At 34.7% G+C, this 16,447-nt stretch overlaps 1 protein-coding gene across 3 annotated transcripts in view; it reads left to right on the forward strand.

Annotated features, from left to right (window-relative positions):
- Window positions 1–16,447, forward strand: part of DMXL2 (Dmx like 2) — a 144,832-nt gene that overhangs the window by 13,158 nt on the left and 115,227 nt on the right. For all 3 annotated transcript variants that reach the window (XM_084894003.1, XM_084894001.1, XM_084894002.1), the window contains exon 2: window positions 15,383–15,508. In XM_084894003.1, the coding sequence (XP_084750129.1) occupies window positions 15,383–15,508 (126 nt within the window). The remainder of the gene's footprint in view (window positions 1–15,382; window positions 15,509–16,447) is intronic.

Raw genomic sequence — 16,447 nt, forward strand, 5'->3', positions numbered from 1 at the left:
TTATATAGATATAATCAAGTGCTCAATTTTGCTTTTAAGAACAAAGACCCTAAAGCACTCTAAAAAAAAAATTATTAATGTAAGCCCTGGCTGGGTAGCTCGGTTGGTTAGAGCAGTGGTTGGCAAATTCATTAGTTAACAGAGCCAAATATCAACAGTACAACGATTGAAATTTCTTTGGAGAGCCAAATTTTTAAAATTTAAACTTCTTTTGACGCCACTTCTTCAAAATAGACTTGCCCAGGCCGTGGTATTTTGTGGAAGAGCCACACTCAAGGGAACAAAGAGCCCATGTGGCTCGCGAGCCACAGTTTGCCGACCCCAGGGTTAGAGCATTGTCCCCATTCACCAAGGTTGTGTGTTCCATCTTTCGTCAGGGTGCATATAAGAATTGATGTTTCTCACCCCTCCTCTCTCTCTCTCTCTCTCTCTCTCTCTCTCTCAAAAAAAATAAATAAATAAATTAAAAGTTATTAATGTAGCCGAAACCGGTTTGGCTCGGTGGATAGTGCATTGGTTTGCGGACTGGAAGGTCCCAGGTTCGATTCCGGTCAAAGAGCATGTACATTGGTTGCGGGCATATCCCCAGTAGGGGGTGTGCAGGAGGCAGCTGGCCGATGTTTCAATCTCATCCACATTTCTACCTCTCTATTCCTCTCCTTCCTCTCTGTGGAAAATCAATAATATATATTTAAAAAATAAAAAATAAAAGTTATTAATGTAATATCTGCATTCTAAAAAAACTCACAATTCAAACAATGTTGATATATAGAGAGTGAAAAGGAAAGTTTCCATTTTCCAATAGAATTTTGATGAGTATAACTTCCTGGTTATCTTTTATTAAAAAATATTTGAGTGCCTAGGTATTATGTTAGGCAAACTAGCTATTAAATGTGCACTGTTGTACAGAGGACATGGTGTGTGTTGTTATAAGCTATAAACTAGTGAAATTGGGGGTCGTCTATCAAAGTAATGATTTTGGTATAGGATAATTGACCTGGAGCCCTTCTTTCTGGCAATATTTAATAGTACCATTTGTATGTATCAGTATATAGAAACAAGACAATTTGTGTATTGTTTTTTTTTTTAAGTGGTAAGAATAATCTTTACCTTTATGTTAAATTGGTATATGAAATTAAATGTTATACAAATTACATCTACTAAAGGAATTTTATATTTAGGCATTAAAGGGTTTAATCAAAGTCACATAGCTAGTGGCAGAATTAAAACTAGAACACAAGGCTCCCAATCTGTTTTTTCCCCTCTCCCAATCCTTTTTGTCCCTTTAAAATTTAAAAAGTAACATATGTTCTTTTAGATCATTTGGAAAATGTAGAAGGAAGATAAAAATTACTGTTATGGTAAAATCCAGTGATAACCCCTCTTAACATTTTGGTAAATTAGACTGAGGGCTTAAGAAGGAGGTTTATATTACCAATTTGAGAATGTTTATCTATACTTTTTGTCCATAATGAATTTTTAGTCATTTGTTTTCTAAGAATTTATTCTTTTGCAGAGATTTCCAAATTTATTAGTTTAAAATTGTTCACAGCAAGCTCTTATTATTTTTTTAAGATCTGTAGCATCTGTTGTGCTGCTTCTTTTCTCATTACTGCTCTTGGTTATTTGTGCCTCTTATTTTCTTCAATAGAAGTTTATTAACTTTATAAATCTTTTAAAATAACCTACATTTGACTGTTCTCTATATTATGCATTTATTTTCTATTTTATTAACTTTTATTCTTAATGTATTATTTTCTTCTTTTTATATTATTTGGATTAATTTTGCTGTTGCCCTCATAACTTACTCATTCCAGTTTTTTTCTACGTATTCATTTATGTATGTTTTATATTCTTACGATTTACTTCTATATCTTCATACCACACAGAGATTTTTTATTTTATTTAAAAATATATTTTACCGATTTTTTACAGAGAGGAAGGGAGAGGGATAGAGAGTTAGAAACATTGATGAGAGAGAAACATTGATAAGCTGCCTCCTGCACACCCGCTACCGGGGATGTGCCTGCAACCAATGTACATGCCTATGACCAGAATTGAATCTGGAACCTTTCAGTCCTCAGACCAACGCTCTATCCACTGAGCCAAACCGGTTTCGGCACAGATATTTTTTAAATCACTAACTCATAAATAATTTAGAGGTGTGTTTATACCCTACAAATTACCACATGCATTCTGCAATTACCATGTGATTTACTAAAGTTTGATGAGGCTTTATATTCTTGCAAGCAATAGGAGAACCCTTTGCAATGTTTTTTTTTTTTTTTTTTTTTTTAAATAAATCCTTATTGTTCAGATTATTACAATTGTTCCTTCCCCCCCCCCCACCCCACCCTGCCCTGTGCCCTTACCTCTCTATCCCCACTGTCCACATCCATAGGTGTACGATTTTTGTCCAGGCTCTTCCTGCACCCCCACCTTTCCCCCCTGAGAATTGTCAGTCCACTCCCTTTTATGCCCTTGATTCTATTATATTCACCAGTTTATTCTGTTCATCAGATTTTTTATTCATTTGATTTTTAGATTCACTTGTTGATAGATATGTATTTGTTGTTCATAATTTTTATCTTTACCTTTTTCTTCTTCTTAAAGAATACCCATCAGCATTTCATATAATACTGGTTTGGCAGTGATGAACTCATTTAGCTTTTTCTTATCTGTGAAGCTCTTTATCTGCCCTTTAATTCTGAATGATAGTTTTGCTAGGTAGAGTAATCTTGGTTATAGGTTCTTGTTATTCATCACTTTGAATATTTCTTGCCACTCCCGTCTGGCCTGCATATTTTCTGTTGAGAAAGCAGCTGACAATCGTATGGGTACTCCCTTGTAGGTAACTAACTGTTTTTCTCTTGATGCTCTTAATATTCTCTCTTTGTCTTTTGCTCTTGGCATTTTAATTATGATGTGACTTAGTGTGGTTCTCTTTGGATTCCTTTTTGGGGGGTTCTCTGCACTTCCTGGACTTGTTAGTTTATTTCTTTCACCAGGTGGGGGAAGTTTTCTGTCATTATTTCTTCAAATGGGTTTTCAGTATTTTGCTCTCTCTCTTCTGGCACCCCCATAATTCTGATGTTGGTACACTTGAAGTTGTTCCAGAGGCTCCTTACACTATCTTCATATTTTTGGATTTTTTCTTTTTGCTTTTTCTGTTGGGTGTTTGTGCTTCTTCATATTTCAAATCTTTGACTTGGTTCTTGCCTTCCTCTAGTCTGCTGTTGGATCTCTGTATATATTCTTTATTTCAGTCAGTGTATGTTAATTTCTAGATGGTCCTTTTTCATATCCTTGGGGGACTCACTAAATTTATCGGCCTTTTCTAGAAAATTCACAGTACGTAATACTTGAAAATGATAGTCAACTATGTTACTGGTTTGTATACTTACTATATTATTATTGCTCTTTAATTTAAATATGTTTTTATTGATTTTGGAGAGAATGGAAAGGGAGGGGGAGATAGATCTGATTTCTTTAATACCTAAAGGACTATTTAGGTAATATATTCATCTTCTGTGTGTTTTTATAGTTTCTGTTTTGGAGGAATTAATATTTTTAATCCATTTTATGGTCATATTTGTTTATAGTATTTCATTCATTTTCCTGCTTTTTGCATGCTTTGAATTGGCTTTGCTCTTCTTTTCTAATTGATTTAGAAGGAATCTTAGATTACTAATTTGAGAGTGTTTACCTATATACTTTTTTTAAGAAAATTTACCTATATACTTCTTTGAGCATTTTTTACTAGCCACTTTAATGTCTTTGATAATTTCAAGGTCTGTGCTGGCTATCGTATATTTTTCATATGAAATTCTTAGTCTTTGGAGTCAAGTGTTTTTGGTATGAAATTGTTGGTCTTTGAAGTTTTCTGCAGTGGGCATTGGGCATGTGGTCTTCCTTTCAGAAGGACTGTTCTTTCAGAAGGACTGGGTGGGAGCAGTTTTGCCAGTGAGTAAGATGGACAGTATACTTGACATGATAAAGCATAATTTTTCTAGAATGGAATGTTTAGGTGGTTCCCATTTTAAAAATTATTTTTAAAATGCTGCAATAATCATTTTAGTACTAGTTGTAATGTTTGTCTGCATGTCTGAATGTTTTCTTAACCTAGAACCCTAGAAATAAACTTAATGAATCAAAGTACTTAAAGCTCTTTATAGTCTCTTAATTCATATTACTAAGTTGTTTTACAGAAAAGCCATATGGTTTTATACTCAAGAGTGTGTGGGAGTGACAGGTGCACCATACTCTCTTGCTCATTGCTTTTTGCTATTCTTTATTTAAGGCTGAAAAAACTGGCTATTCAGTACTCCAAAACATTATTCTCTCTAGGTATATATTATGGGTTCGAAGGGATCACCTATGACTGCTTTAGTACCTATAAATGTATTATATATTCTGTTTTGCTAGTTTTCCATCTTTGCAACCTCATTGCATTCCCTACTCTAATGTCATGGTCAGTTCTGCATTTACTTTGATTTTTGCCCTGAATATCCCCAATCTTTGTTCCAGATATGGTTCTAGTCAGGGCAAGGGACAAATGAACTAAAGTTAAAAACAGGGTTTATTTCAGGATATATGATGCACCATCAAGGAAGGGCAGTTGGTCTTCAGAGTGATTGGAGCTAAAAGCTGGTAGAATAAAGACTGCATTTTCTTGGGGATTTTATATACTTGTTTTCCCATGAGATCATTCTTGTTTTTTGATGTGATCCATTTGCATTTTAAACTGGTGGTTTCGATTTCAAATTGCACATAGTTCTTAATGGCTACCTTATCCCTGAATATGTATGTATTTTCAGCTCAACTCTTTCTGCTAACTGTGGTTGTTTTGGTTTAAATTTCCCAGAGTGGACTTTGATTGGCATAGCTCATCTTTTCTACTGGTCATTTTCCTGGACTATCCTTGCCTCCTGCTAGCTGTGAATAGGGGAAAGAGTCACAAGATAGAAACACTAAGTTGAGCTCTTTATAAAGTAGTGTACACTGGATTATTTAATCTTTTATCAGGACTTTTCGAAGCACATTTGTACAAACAGTAGATACAGCTTAAAAGTTAAAAGGTCTTTGGAGTGATCTAGTCACAGTCTTTTATTTGGTGAAGGAAACATCTACAGAGAGATTTTTGGTTTGCTCATTATTATAGTTGGTGTCAGCACCTCTAGATTCTCAGGAATTCTCTTTCGATTATATTGAAAGTATTGAAAGTTTAGTTGCAATTCAATAGTTCAATTATATTATTTGGGAAAAATTTTTTTTTGAATGCTATCAGGACCAACTCCCTCAAAATATCAATACTTATATGAAATTGTTTTCTGGAAATGTCCGGTACTTACAAAGTAATTGGAAGTTGTCATAAACATTATATATTAATAAGGCTACATATTACATAATATGCTATTAACCTGAAAATTCTTTTAAATGTGGATAAGATTGAGAACCACCTAAGAAAAAAAATATTGGGTCACTTATTTTCTCTTTCTCTAGTTATTTAATATTAAAAAATTGTTTATTGATTTTTTTAAAGTATCCATTTTAAAAAGTAGTATTTTACTTTAGTATTCTCTGTGAGGCAAATTGTTACATACTCTAAGCTTTAGAGAACAAATTAGAGGCTGAACGGTGACTCTAGGGTTTTATACGTGCTAGTCAGTCCACGGGCTTATTTTGACCATTATTACTATGATTGAATTTTAGAGAGTGGAAAGGAGAGAGAGAGAGACAGAGAGGAATAGCCTGTGAGAGAGATACATTAATTGGTTGTCTTCCCGCACCATCCCTGATCAGGGCCGGAGAATAAGCCTGCAACTGAGGTACATGCCCTTGACCAGGAATCGATCCTGGGACCCCTCAGTCCTCAGGCTGACTCTATGGACTGAGCCAAACCAGCTAGATCTCCTGTAGAAATTTTTCATAATTAATACTTCGAATGGCTTATTCCTAGCACTGACATAACATATTCATAAGAGAAGTGATTTTTGGTTTCTACTTCTAGACCTGCCTTTTAATGAAAATCCAGGCAGCCAGCTGGACATAGAGCTGGTTTAGTAATGGTTAATTAGAGCAAGTTAATTAATATTACATATTTCTCTTTACAAGGTCTCATTTTTCTTTCAGATGATACTAATGAATAAATTTAAAAACATGTTTTGTTCAGGGGTACAGTTGGCTATATGCTTTTTAAATCTTAGTACTTATAATTTTTTATATCTCCATTTTGTTAGTAAGTTATCCAAATTGGCTAGTTTCTAACTAATATTAAAATAGTTTTTTAAATATAAAGTTTTAATTTTAAATAATGTTCTCCTTTTTTAAAGATCACTTACTTTTTTAGGGTTTTTAGGAAGAAATTAAAACAAAAATTAGTTTGTCTTTTACTACTTAATCACAAACAGATAATACTTTAATAAATTTTCTATTTTTTTATAGTCATATATTTTTGTCTTATGTTTTCTCAGCGTACCACTCACAGTTCTGCTTTTTTTTCCCTACAGTAGGCTGTTAATTTTGCAAATCCTAATTTGATTTGTATTCTAAACGGAATAGTCCCCTTGGTTACCACACAAGTAGTCATTATTAGATTATTTCTGACATTGTTCCACCTGTTAATTTAGGTTAATTTTTTTGCTCTAAGCTTTTTGAATACTATTTAGTTTCTCATTTATTCATTTTGCCCATTTAGCATTCTTGAATGGACTTTAGGCTGTTAGAATGAATCATCTCAATAAAGTGTCCTTAGTCATGTGGAAAGAAGAGCTACTTACTCAGCTACTATCCTCTCCCCCTTTTCTAACTGTGGTGCAGACGTATCTTAATGAAAGGAGGCTTATTTGTTTTGTGAGGGAGATGGTAATGATGGGCAGTAGTTGATAAGGTAAGGGTTTGACTTCATGTGTAGAAGCTTGCTAGCTATATAGTATATGACAAAGAGTGGGTCATGTAAAGGGTTTTTATAAATCATTTAAAACAATAAGTCTAAAGGCCCAGTTAAAAATGGACCAATATCTTGATTAAGCAGTTTGGAGAGAAATACATACAAATGGCTGATAAATAGATGAAAGGATGCTCAACAATCCTCCTAATAAAAATATAAATTAAAACAGCTCTGTCAGGGTTTGTTGGTTGGAAAGATTAAAACATTTGATAATGATCAGGTTTAGTGAGACATGAAGAAGTAAGTACCTTTATACATCTGAGAAGTATGATATTTTTGGAGGCTAGTTTGCAGTTGTTATTAAATTTTAATCATTGACCCAGCAAATTATGTCTTAGAATTTATCTTACGGGCATATTTGCACACATATGCATAATATATTTTATACATTGAAGCATTATTTTTGCTTCAGAGTTAAAAGACTGGACACAACCTAAATTAATGACACCAAAGCCACAAAATGGAATACTATCCAACAATTAAGAAGAATGAGGTTACCAGTGTGGCTCAGTGGTTGATCATTGACCTAGGTTCCAGTTTGATTCCCAGTCAGGGCACATGCCTGGGTGGCAGGCTTGATCCCTGATGACAGGTGTGGAGGAGGCAGCAAATCAATGATTCTCTCTCATCGTTGATGTTCTATCTCTCCCTCTTCCTTCCTCTCTGAAATAAATAAAAAATACATTTAAGAGAAAGTAGAGTGAAGTAATTCCTTCTTTTCTGATAAAGGAAAAATTTTAAGATATATTACTAGTTAAGTGGGAAAAAGTTACAGAATTGTGTATAGCACAATCCCTTCATTAACTTAGGTTAACTAGTAGATACACTTGTATGTATACTAAACATTTTAGGAAGAATTCATAGGTAACTTTTAAGTGATTGCTCCTTGGTAATGAGGAGAGGTGGTCAAAGCTAAGAAGGTGGCCTAATTTTTCTACTTAGTTTATAAATTTAGTATATGTTTTATTTTCTCTATAAAAAAATCTTGTTACTGAAACATTAAAATTAAACATTTAAAATGGTTAATTTAGCCTGTAGATGGCTTTAATAGATAAGTAAAATATGAAAATTCTAGCTTAATAGGGAAACCTACTTGTCCATTTTAGAAGTTAATTTTTAATTCTGAGAGCATCATAACCAGTTAGAATTTTAATTAGGTGACTAAAATGAAGAGAGGGAAAGGATTTTTTTTGGGTGGGGGGAGAATTTTGTTAATCTGTCCTTTTTTGTTTTCTTGGTTGTAGGATTTTTCACAGGTCAGCATTGGCCTCTTATGAGTATTTTCTCAAGATAACCCTGTCTTCTCTTTTGCTTTTTGTTTGTGAATAGAGCCAAGATCACAGCAGAAACAAAAAACTTAAGTGAATTTATGTAATTAACCAATAAGAAAAAAATTTGAACAATAGAAAACAAATTGTCTGAGATGGTCACTAAGTGAGTAAAACAGTGTAAAGAAATCTGTATTTGCACACCAGCATATATTTACCTTATGAATTAGGACTTTGATTAAATCATATAAACTCCCATTTCCTTGAATTAAAATGGGATTAATAACTACTAAGATTATTGCTGTCTTGAAGTGCATAGTACTAGTTACCCAGTAGGCTTTCAATAAATACCTTTTTCTAGTAATTATTTTTCTAAGTCTTAACACATGTGCCCTCACTTGTAGAAGTATGAATATACTTCCTTGAATTAAAACTCACTCTCAGGGAGATGTGGGAGTTCTAACAGTAACACTCTTTGGAGTAGAGTATTCTTGGTAAGACTACATCTTGTTCAAGCAGACAAACCTCTCAACATACTTAATATCTTTTGATCCATCAATGCCTTTTCTTTTAAATTTAGACACATCTATCAGTGGCTGTCAATGATCTCAAAATCTGATTTTATAACTACAGGATGTTAAAGCATCCAGCTACTACCTTAGAAAATGCCAATATAATTAATCTATTTGTGTCCTATATTCTCATAGGAAAGTTCATGCTTCTGTGAGATTTAAAAAATATTTCTTTTCTTTACACTAATTTATCCAAAACTTGTAGGATATTTGATATATTAGTGCAGTATTTGTAGAATATGAGTATTAGTTGTTTGCTTTTCTGAAAGTAATGTAGTCAAGGCAATTATATGTAAAATGAAATTAGAGAAGACAATGAGTGTGTTATGCTTATTTGGATATACTTAATCCAAATGACATATGCTTATTTGGATATACTTAATCAAATGACATTAAACACACTGGAGAAGGCAACAATATATTAAGATAATGATAATAAGTTAATTCAGAGTATTTTATGACATTAGAAGGTATTTTTAAAATTTTTTATTGTTTTTTATTTTTACTTTTAGAGACAGATAAGAGAGAGCAAGATAGAAACATTGCTGAGAGAGAATCATTAATAGGCTGCCTCCTGCATGCCCTCTACTGGTGATAGAGCCTGCAACCCTGCATGTGCCCTGACCCAGAATCAAACCAGTGACCTCCTGTTTTATGGTCAACAGTCAACCACTGAGCCATACCAGCCAGGTGACCGATACAGTATTTAATTTTTTTAACCAAGTGTAACATTTTTTTAAACAGTAAATGCATGTCTTGATTGTTTTACTGAGTGCAAAAATATTGCCATACATAGTATAAAATTAAAATGTTACAGAAAAATACAATCTAGAAAACAGGTAACCCTAGTAACGTGATCTCCAAAGAAAACTGCTGTTGACTGCTTGGTGTCTTTTTTGGCAGAATTTTTCCCATGCAAGGAAACACCTGTAAATAAATATTTTTAATAGGATCCTAACCACATATTTTATTTTACATTATTTTAAATAATACATCCTGGAAATATCTCATCGATACATAGAGACTGTTGTTTAAGTGTAACATTTTAATGAGGTAAAAGAAGAGGGTTACTTTGTTTTACAGACTCAACTAACTGGCAAGGCTCTTCTAAGGAAGTTTGGATGTCATAACGAAAAACACAAAAGAATCTCAGTAATAACAAACACTCAAGTTTTTAGCTCCTGTATAATTATTGTGGGAAAATATGACACACTTTATCTAAGGAAGAGATTCTTTTAGACAAACTAATGAGATCTGTGGACCCAGGGAAAACAGTATATTCATGTGACTTTAATTTCCAGGCCCGGCCAGCATGGCTCAGTGGTTGAGCATCGACCTGTGAACCAGGAGATCACAGTTGGATTTCTGGGCAGGGCACATGCCTGGGTTTCTGGCTCAGTCCCCAGTAGGGGGCATGTAGGAGGCAGCTGGTCAATGGTTCTCTCTCATCATTGATGTTTCTGTCTCTCTCCCCCTCTCTCTTCCTCTCTGAAATCAATAAAAATATATTTTGGAAAAAAAAAAAAAAAAAGCGGGGCCTCTTAAAAAAACAACAAACAAATAAAAAACACACCATACATATAATTTCCAGGAGTTCACAGACCTCCTGTGACATATCCATTACACTCCAGGTTGAAAACTCTTAGTTTCAATGCTTAAAGTAGAGATAACTTGCTCTGCTGATTTGGCTCAGTGGATAGCGCATCGGCCTGTGGATGAAAGGGTCCCGTGTTTGATTCTGGTCAAAGGCACGTGCCTTAGTTGCAGGCTCCTCTCTGGCCTGGGCCCTGCTGGGGGCTCATGCAGGAGGCAACTAATCGATGTGTTTCTCTCACATAGATGTTTTTCTCTGTCTTTACCTCTCCTACTCTCCCTAAAAATCAACAGAAAAACATTCTCGGGTGAGTATTAACAACAATTAAAAAAAAGTAAAGATAAATTTCTCTTTCCTAATTGTATGGATTTGGTCTCCAAAAATAAGGCTTAAACAAGTGAGGTTTATAACTTTAAGGCACCCTCTTTGACTTTTGAACTCGTACCACAGGATTATCACTTATGAGTTATCGTTAGCTACTTATTAATTCTTTATCATTATAAGGACAGCTCAGTCCTTCCATAATAGAAGTCCTCCCACATGGATGGAAGGAATGGTGTTTTTCTGACTCTTTCTCTTTCCTTGGGCCTTATCTGTGTTGGGCCAAACCTCCTTAATTTTGAGGTGAAACGTTTTATAGGTCAGTATTGTTATCAGTGCAAGACACTGTTACATGGCGCAGTGGCTCAGGGACAGTTCTTCCAGGAACACAAATGAGTACAACCTGGTTAAGGGGTTCCATTTGTTCCAGAAAAGGCTTGGCTGGTGCCCTTTTTTCTGCTTCTCTGTAATGATCCTGAGGTCTGTCTTCCACATGTGGAGTAGTTTATACTCAGCTAAGACAGATATATTTCATTTACCTAATACAAAGGAGCCCACATACCATACTCTCTGAGGTCATTTTAGTATTTGCTTATAGTCTCAGTGAGCACCCTCTTCCTCCTGCACTATTACTGGGTGTACTGGTTAAAAATAGCAGATTTTATAATCAAAGAATACACAATAATTTCAAGAGAAACATCAGAAGTGCTTATTCAAAGTAAAGTCTACCGCTAGCTACACATTTCCCCATCTTTCAGATAATTTGTGGATACCGTCCCAATAGGACTTTTCTTGTTTTGAGGCAAACCATTCAGAGGCCCAATTTTCCACTTCTTCGTATGTTGAAGTGCTGTGCAAAAAGTATGTGTGCCATTGATCAGAACAAGTGGTAATCTGAAAGAGCAAGGTCTGATGAATACAGTGGGTGGGTTAATACTTCCCAGGCAAGATCTTTTAATGCCGTGGTTCTCAACCTTTCTAATGCCACGACCCTTTAATACAGTTCCTCATGTTGTGGTGACCCCCAACCATAAAATTATTTTCGTTGCTACTTCATAACTAATTTTGCTACTGTTATGAATCGTAATGTAAATATCTGTGTTTTCCGAGCATCTTGGACTCTATAGCAAGGGTTGTGACCCACAGGTTGAGAACCGCTAGCAGGGTCACCTAAGACCATTGGAAAACACAGATATTTACATTACAATTCATAACAGTAGCAAAATTACAGTTATGAAGTAGCAACAAAAATAATTTTATGGTTGAGGGCCACCACAACACAAGGAACTATATTCAAGGGTCGCAGCATTAGAAAGATTGAGAACCACTGTTTTAATGTGTCTTTAACTAGTTTTGAAGTGTATGATGGTGGGTCATCATGAAGCCAAACTACTTTGCCATGTCTTCTGGAACACTCTGGTCATTTCACGATCAAAGCATGGTTCATATTGACTAATTGTTGTCGGTAGTGATGAAATTAACCATTTCCCCTGTTTTTAGAAGCTCATAATACACCACACCTTCCTGATCCCACCAAACGCAGAGCATTGTATTCTTTCCAAAGCGATTTGGCCTTGCAGTCAATGTTGAAGGTTGACCTGGGTCAACCCATGATTTTGTACATTTGGGATTCTCAAAATAAATCCACTTTTCATTGACAGTCACAATTCAATGTGAAAAAGACTTTGTTTCGTGTCATTGAAGCAACATTTTACTGATGACTTTTCGGTTTAACATTTGTCTTTCGTTCAGTTGATGTGGCACCCATTTTCCTTCCTTTAGAACCTTTCCCATTGCTTGTAAATGATCAGAAATTATTTGATGAGGAATGTTTAATCTTTCTGAAAGTTGTTTTTGAGTTTGACATGCATCTTCATCCAATAATGCTTATAATTGTTGGTCTTCAAACTTTTTCGGTTGATCTCGACGTCTTTGTCTTTCACATCGAAATCATCACTTATAAAACATTTAAACCAGCATTCACAAGTATCTTGAGATGGAGCATGTTCACCTTAAGCTTCCCGAAGTATTCAGCAGCACTTTTCTTCAAAATAAAGTAATGAATTAAAACTTTCCTCAAATGCGCTTTTTTTTGGGGGTGGGGAGTGGGGGTAACAAAATCTAACATTTTTAAGTGTAAAAATATCTATGATTTTAACACTTTTAGAAAATTTGACATATGAAGTTTTGAAGCTTATTGTCAATACAACAAAATAGCATACATATCAAATCACATGTATATCAACATATGTGTAACTCCATCTATTGAACAAAATCCACATTATTAACTGGTATACCTAGTAAGTCTTCCTCTGGTTAAACTGAATTCTGAAAGAAAAAAAAAAAAAAGGATAGAACAAATTTGCTTTTGATTAAAAATTGAGACAATAGTAACCTCTTGAGAAATTATAGATTTTGTATAACCTTCACAGCTATTGGTGTTTACTAAGTGCTTACTTGGGGGAAGGGCGCTGTGGTAAATATCTTGGGATCACAAAGATGAACGTGGACCTTTTAGTACTAAGAAGGCAGAAGGTAATGGAATACAAGTGGGGTATTGCAGTGGAAAGAGTAGAGGATTTACTATGAAGCAAATGAATCCTCACTCCAGGAACTTGGGCAAATTTCTTATCCTTTTTGGGCCTCACTGTTTTCTTCTTTGAAAGGGGGACCTGTGAGGATTTAATGTTTATAAAGACCCTAGCAGGCTGCCTTATCATGATAGATATTCAGTAAGCGATACATTATTATTGTTATTTTAATATATTTTTATTGATTTCAGAGAGGAAGTGAGAGAGAGAAAAAAAAAAATCAATGATAAGAGAGAGTCATTGATCAGTTGTCTCCTGCTGGCCCAGCTCTGGGGATCAAACCTGCAACCTGGGCATGTGCACTGACTGGGAATCGAACCCTTATTGTCTGGTTCATAGGTTGATGCTCAACCACTGAGCAACACTGGCTGGGCATAAGTGATAAATTATTAAGAAAGGCTTTAGTAGATTCTCTTCTGGCAGGTGATCTAAATTCATGACACTTGTTGGACTGGAAAACCAGCCAAAATCTTTCCTTTTATAGCTACTGCCATAGACTTGGCCAAATTATTAGGTTACGTCAACTATCTGAACTTCATGTTCTTTGACCAAGTTTCTAGGTACTTAGGCTTCTGAAGCCAGACATTAGGAAGATTTTGAATCATTTATTTGCTATACAGATATTTATGGAGGCTGCTTTTGTGCTGAGTGCTAGGACTACAGTGCTAAACAAGGACACAGTCCTTGCTCTGATGGATCTTTTAGTATTGGGAACCAGATAGACATTATACACGTTTGTATAAGTAATTAAAATCTTGTGACCTTTCAGTTATAGAATGCATGCGATTCAGCACTAATTGTTTATGATACTCTGTTCTTCCATGGCTGTTTGTGCCTTAGATTCGTGTTTTTTTTTTTTTTTTTGTTTTTTTTTTGTGTGTGTGTGTGTGTGTGTATGTGTGTGTGTGTGAATCCTTACCTGAGGATATTTTCCCTTTGATTTTAGGGAGAGTGAAAGGAATGGGAAAGATGGAGAGAAACGACACGTTGTTTTGGTTGCTGCCTGTACACTTCCCAACCAGGGCCAGGGATGGAGCCTGCAACCAAGATATGTGCTCTTGACTGGAATAAAACCCCGGACCCTTCAGTCTGTGGGCTGATGCTCTATCCACTAAGCCAGACTGGCTAGGGGCTGGGCCGGGCCGGCTGTGGGCAGCTGGGGAAGATGGCCCTGATCACAGGCCAGACCTAGGGACCGTACCCATGCACAAATTTCATGCATCGGGCCTCTAGTGTCATCATAAAATTCACAAAGTTGCAAAATAGGAATAGCATACACCAAGAAGTTTGGCAATAGGAAGAAATATATGGTTTTACTCATTATAGTTATGTTGTGCAAGGGAATTTCCCAAGAACACAATTTGGTCTTATATTGTATTTTCCAGACCATGTAGTTATATTTGCCAACATTTTATACAAATCAGTTTATTTTTCTTTAACCTTTTTTTTTTCTTTTTTTTTTTTTTTTCTTGTGAAACCGTTTTGGGTTTGTTTCTTATCTTTCTCATGCCCTATGGAGGAGAGTGGGCAGGCAGGCTGCATCATGGATTCACTTAGGCAGTTGATGAGTTTAAGTTTAGTCTTTGCCTTAGTGTATATAATTCTGTCTTGAGGGTTCCTGTCTGTTTAACTAGCTCTTTAAGCCATGTGGAATTGTGTTGGAAAATGCATATAATTTCTATCTTTCTCAAGCCTGGTTTGAACCTTGGGAACACAATTGCAGCCTTCAATGCCTTATTACTTTCAGATGGAGATTTTATTCTTTAGGGTTTACTGAGATAACTTTTGGAGAGAAGCTCTGAACAGAATGACTTATGACCTTCAAGACAGTGTTTAAGAACTGAAAGGACACTTTTTTGTTGTTGTTAGTAGCAGTTGTTGAATGATAATGTGGGGTGCCATTACCCTATTTGTTTTATGTGAATTTTAATGTTATTTGGGAATTGATATTCTTAATATTCTTACATTAACTATTTTAAAAAAATGTGTGAAAGTATACATTTCATTAGCAACAAAATCTAAGCTAACTTATATTATAATAATTCAAAAGTTACATATCTTACATATTTTAAAACTTTTTTTTTTAGGCGTATGGATCAGGCTGTGACATTGTTATTTTGGCAAGCGACTTTGAATGTGTGCAGATCATTCCTGGTGCTAAGCATGGAAACATCCAAGTCAGCTGTGTGGAGTGTTCTAACCAACATGGAAGAGTAAGGGATTGAATTACTTTATTAAATGTCTCATAATATATTTAACAATCTCAGAAATATTCTTATCCTTTTGTACAAGGCTTATCTACAAATTCCTATTAATATATCTTGCTTAGGTGGCTATTGATAGGAGTGGGTGAAGTGATAAATTGTATACAATTGTAAAGAGCCATTAAGCTGATGATGTGATAATTAATTGTTCTGCAGGTGTATTCTATCTTGAAAGATCTGTGGGCTTCACATCCTGTAGGTACTGATATTCTGTCAGTTAAATTCTAGCGGCTAGTAAGTCAGTAAAAGGGAAGTAACTTTTCTCTACCTAGCACCCCTTATCTCTCCCAAATTATATAATAACATTAATTTTTATCAAGAAATTTAGCAAATTGTTAATGTCTAAGATAATATTTTTCATTTAAAGATACTTTATAAAGTTTCTATTACCTTTTTTTTTTAACTTAAAGTGAAATACCTTTTTTATTGGAGGAAATTACCCAACAACTCAAGTTTCAATTATTTAATGAAAGTTTATTTGGTGAATGAAGACTCTTAAAGTTCATTACTTTACACTTTAAAACAGAGGGCTTAAATTTCATCATGTGTATCCCTCCTCCAAAATTTCAAGCATAAAGTACATCAAATTTTGGTTATATGTAAAGTAAATATAGCATATTGTATATTCTAGCAATTCAGTAAGGCCGATATTGTGTAGTAGAATTGAAATACTCTACAAGAATATGAAAATGAGATTTTTCTTGAAATGATAATAATTTACATCATCTTAGTGTTCTAGAAATTGTTCTTTACTGACTATACATTTTATCAAAGATATATTAAATCATAGTACTCATGGTGATGGTAATAAATAGAAATCATGTAAGTTTATGCCAAATAATAAATTATTCTACAACTTCTACTGTTCTTCCCTGCTGCTTATATCAA

The sequence above is a fragment of the Pipistrellus hanaki genome (genome assembly GCF_964339955.1).
Source record: "Pipistrellus hanaki genome assembly, chromosome: 1".
Taxonomy (NCBI): domain Eukaryota; kingdom Metazoa; phylum Chordata; class Mammalia; order Chiroptera; family Vespertilionidae; genus Pipistrellus; species Pipistrellus hanaki.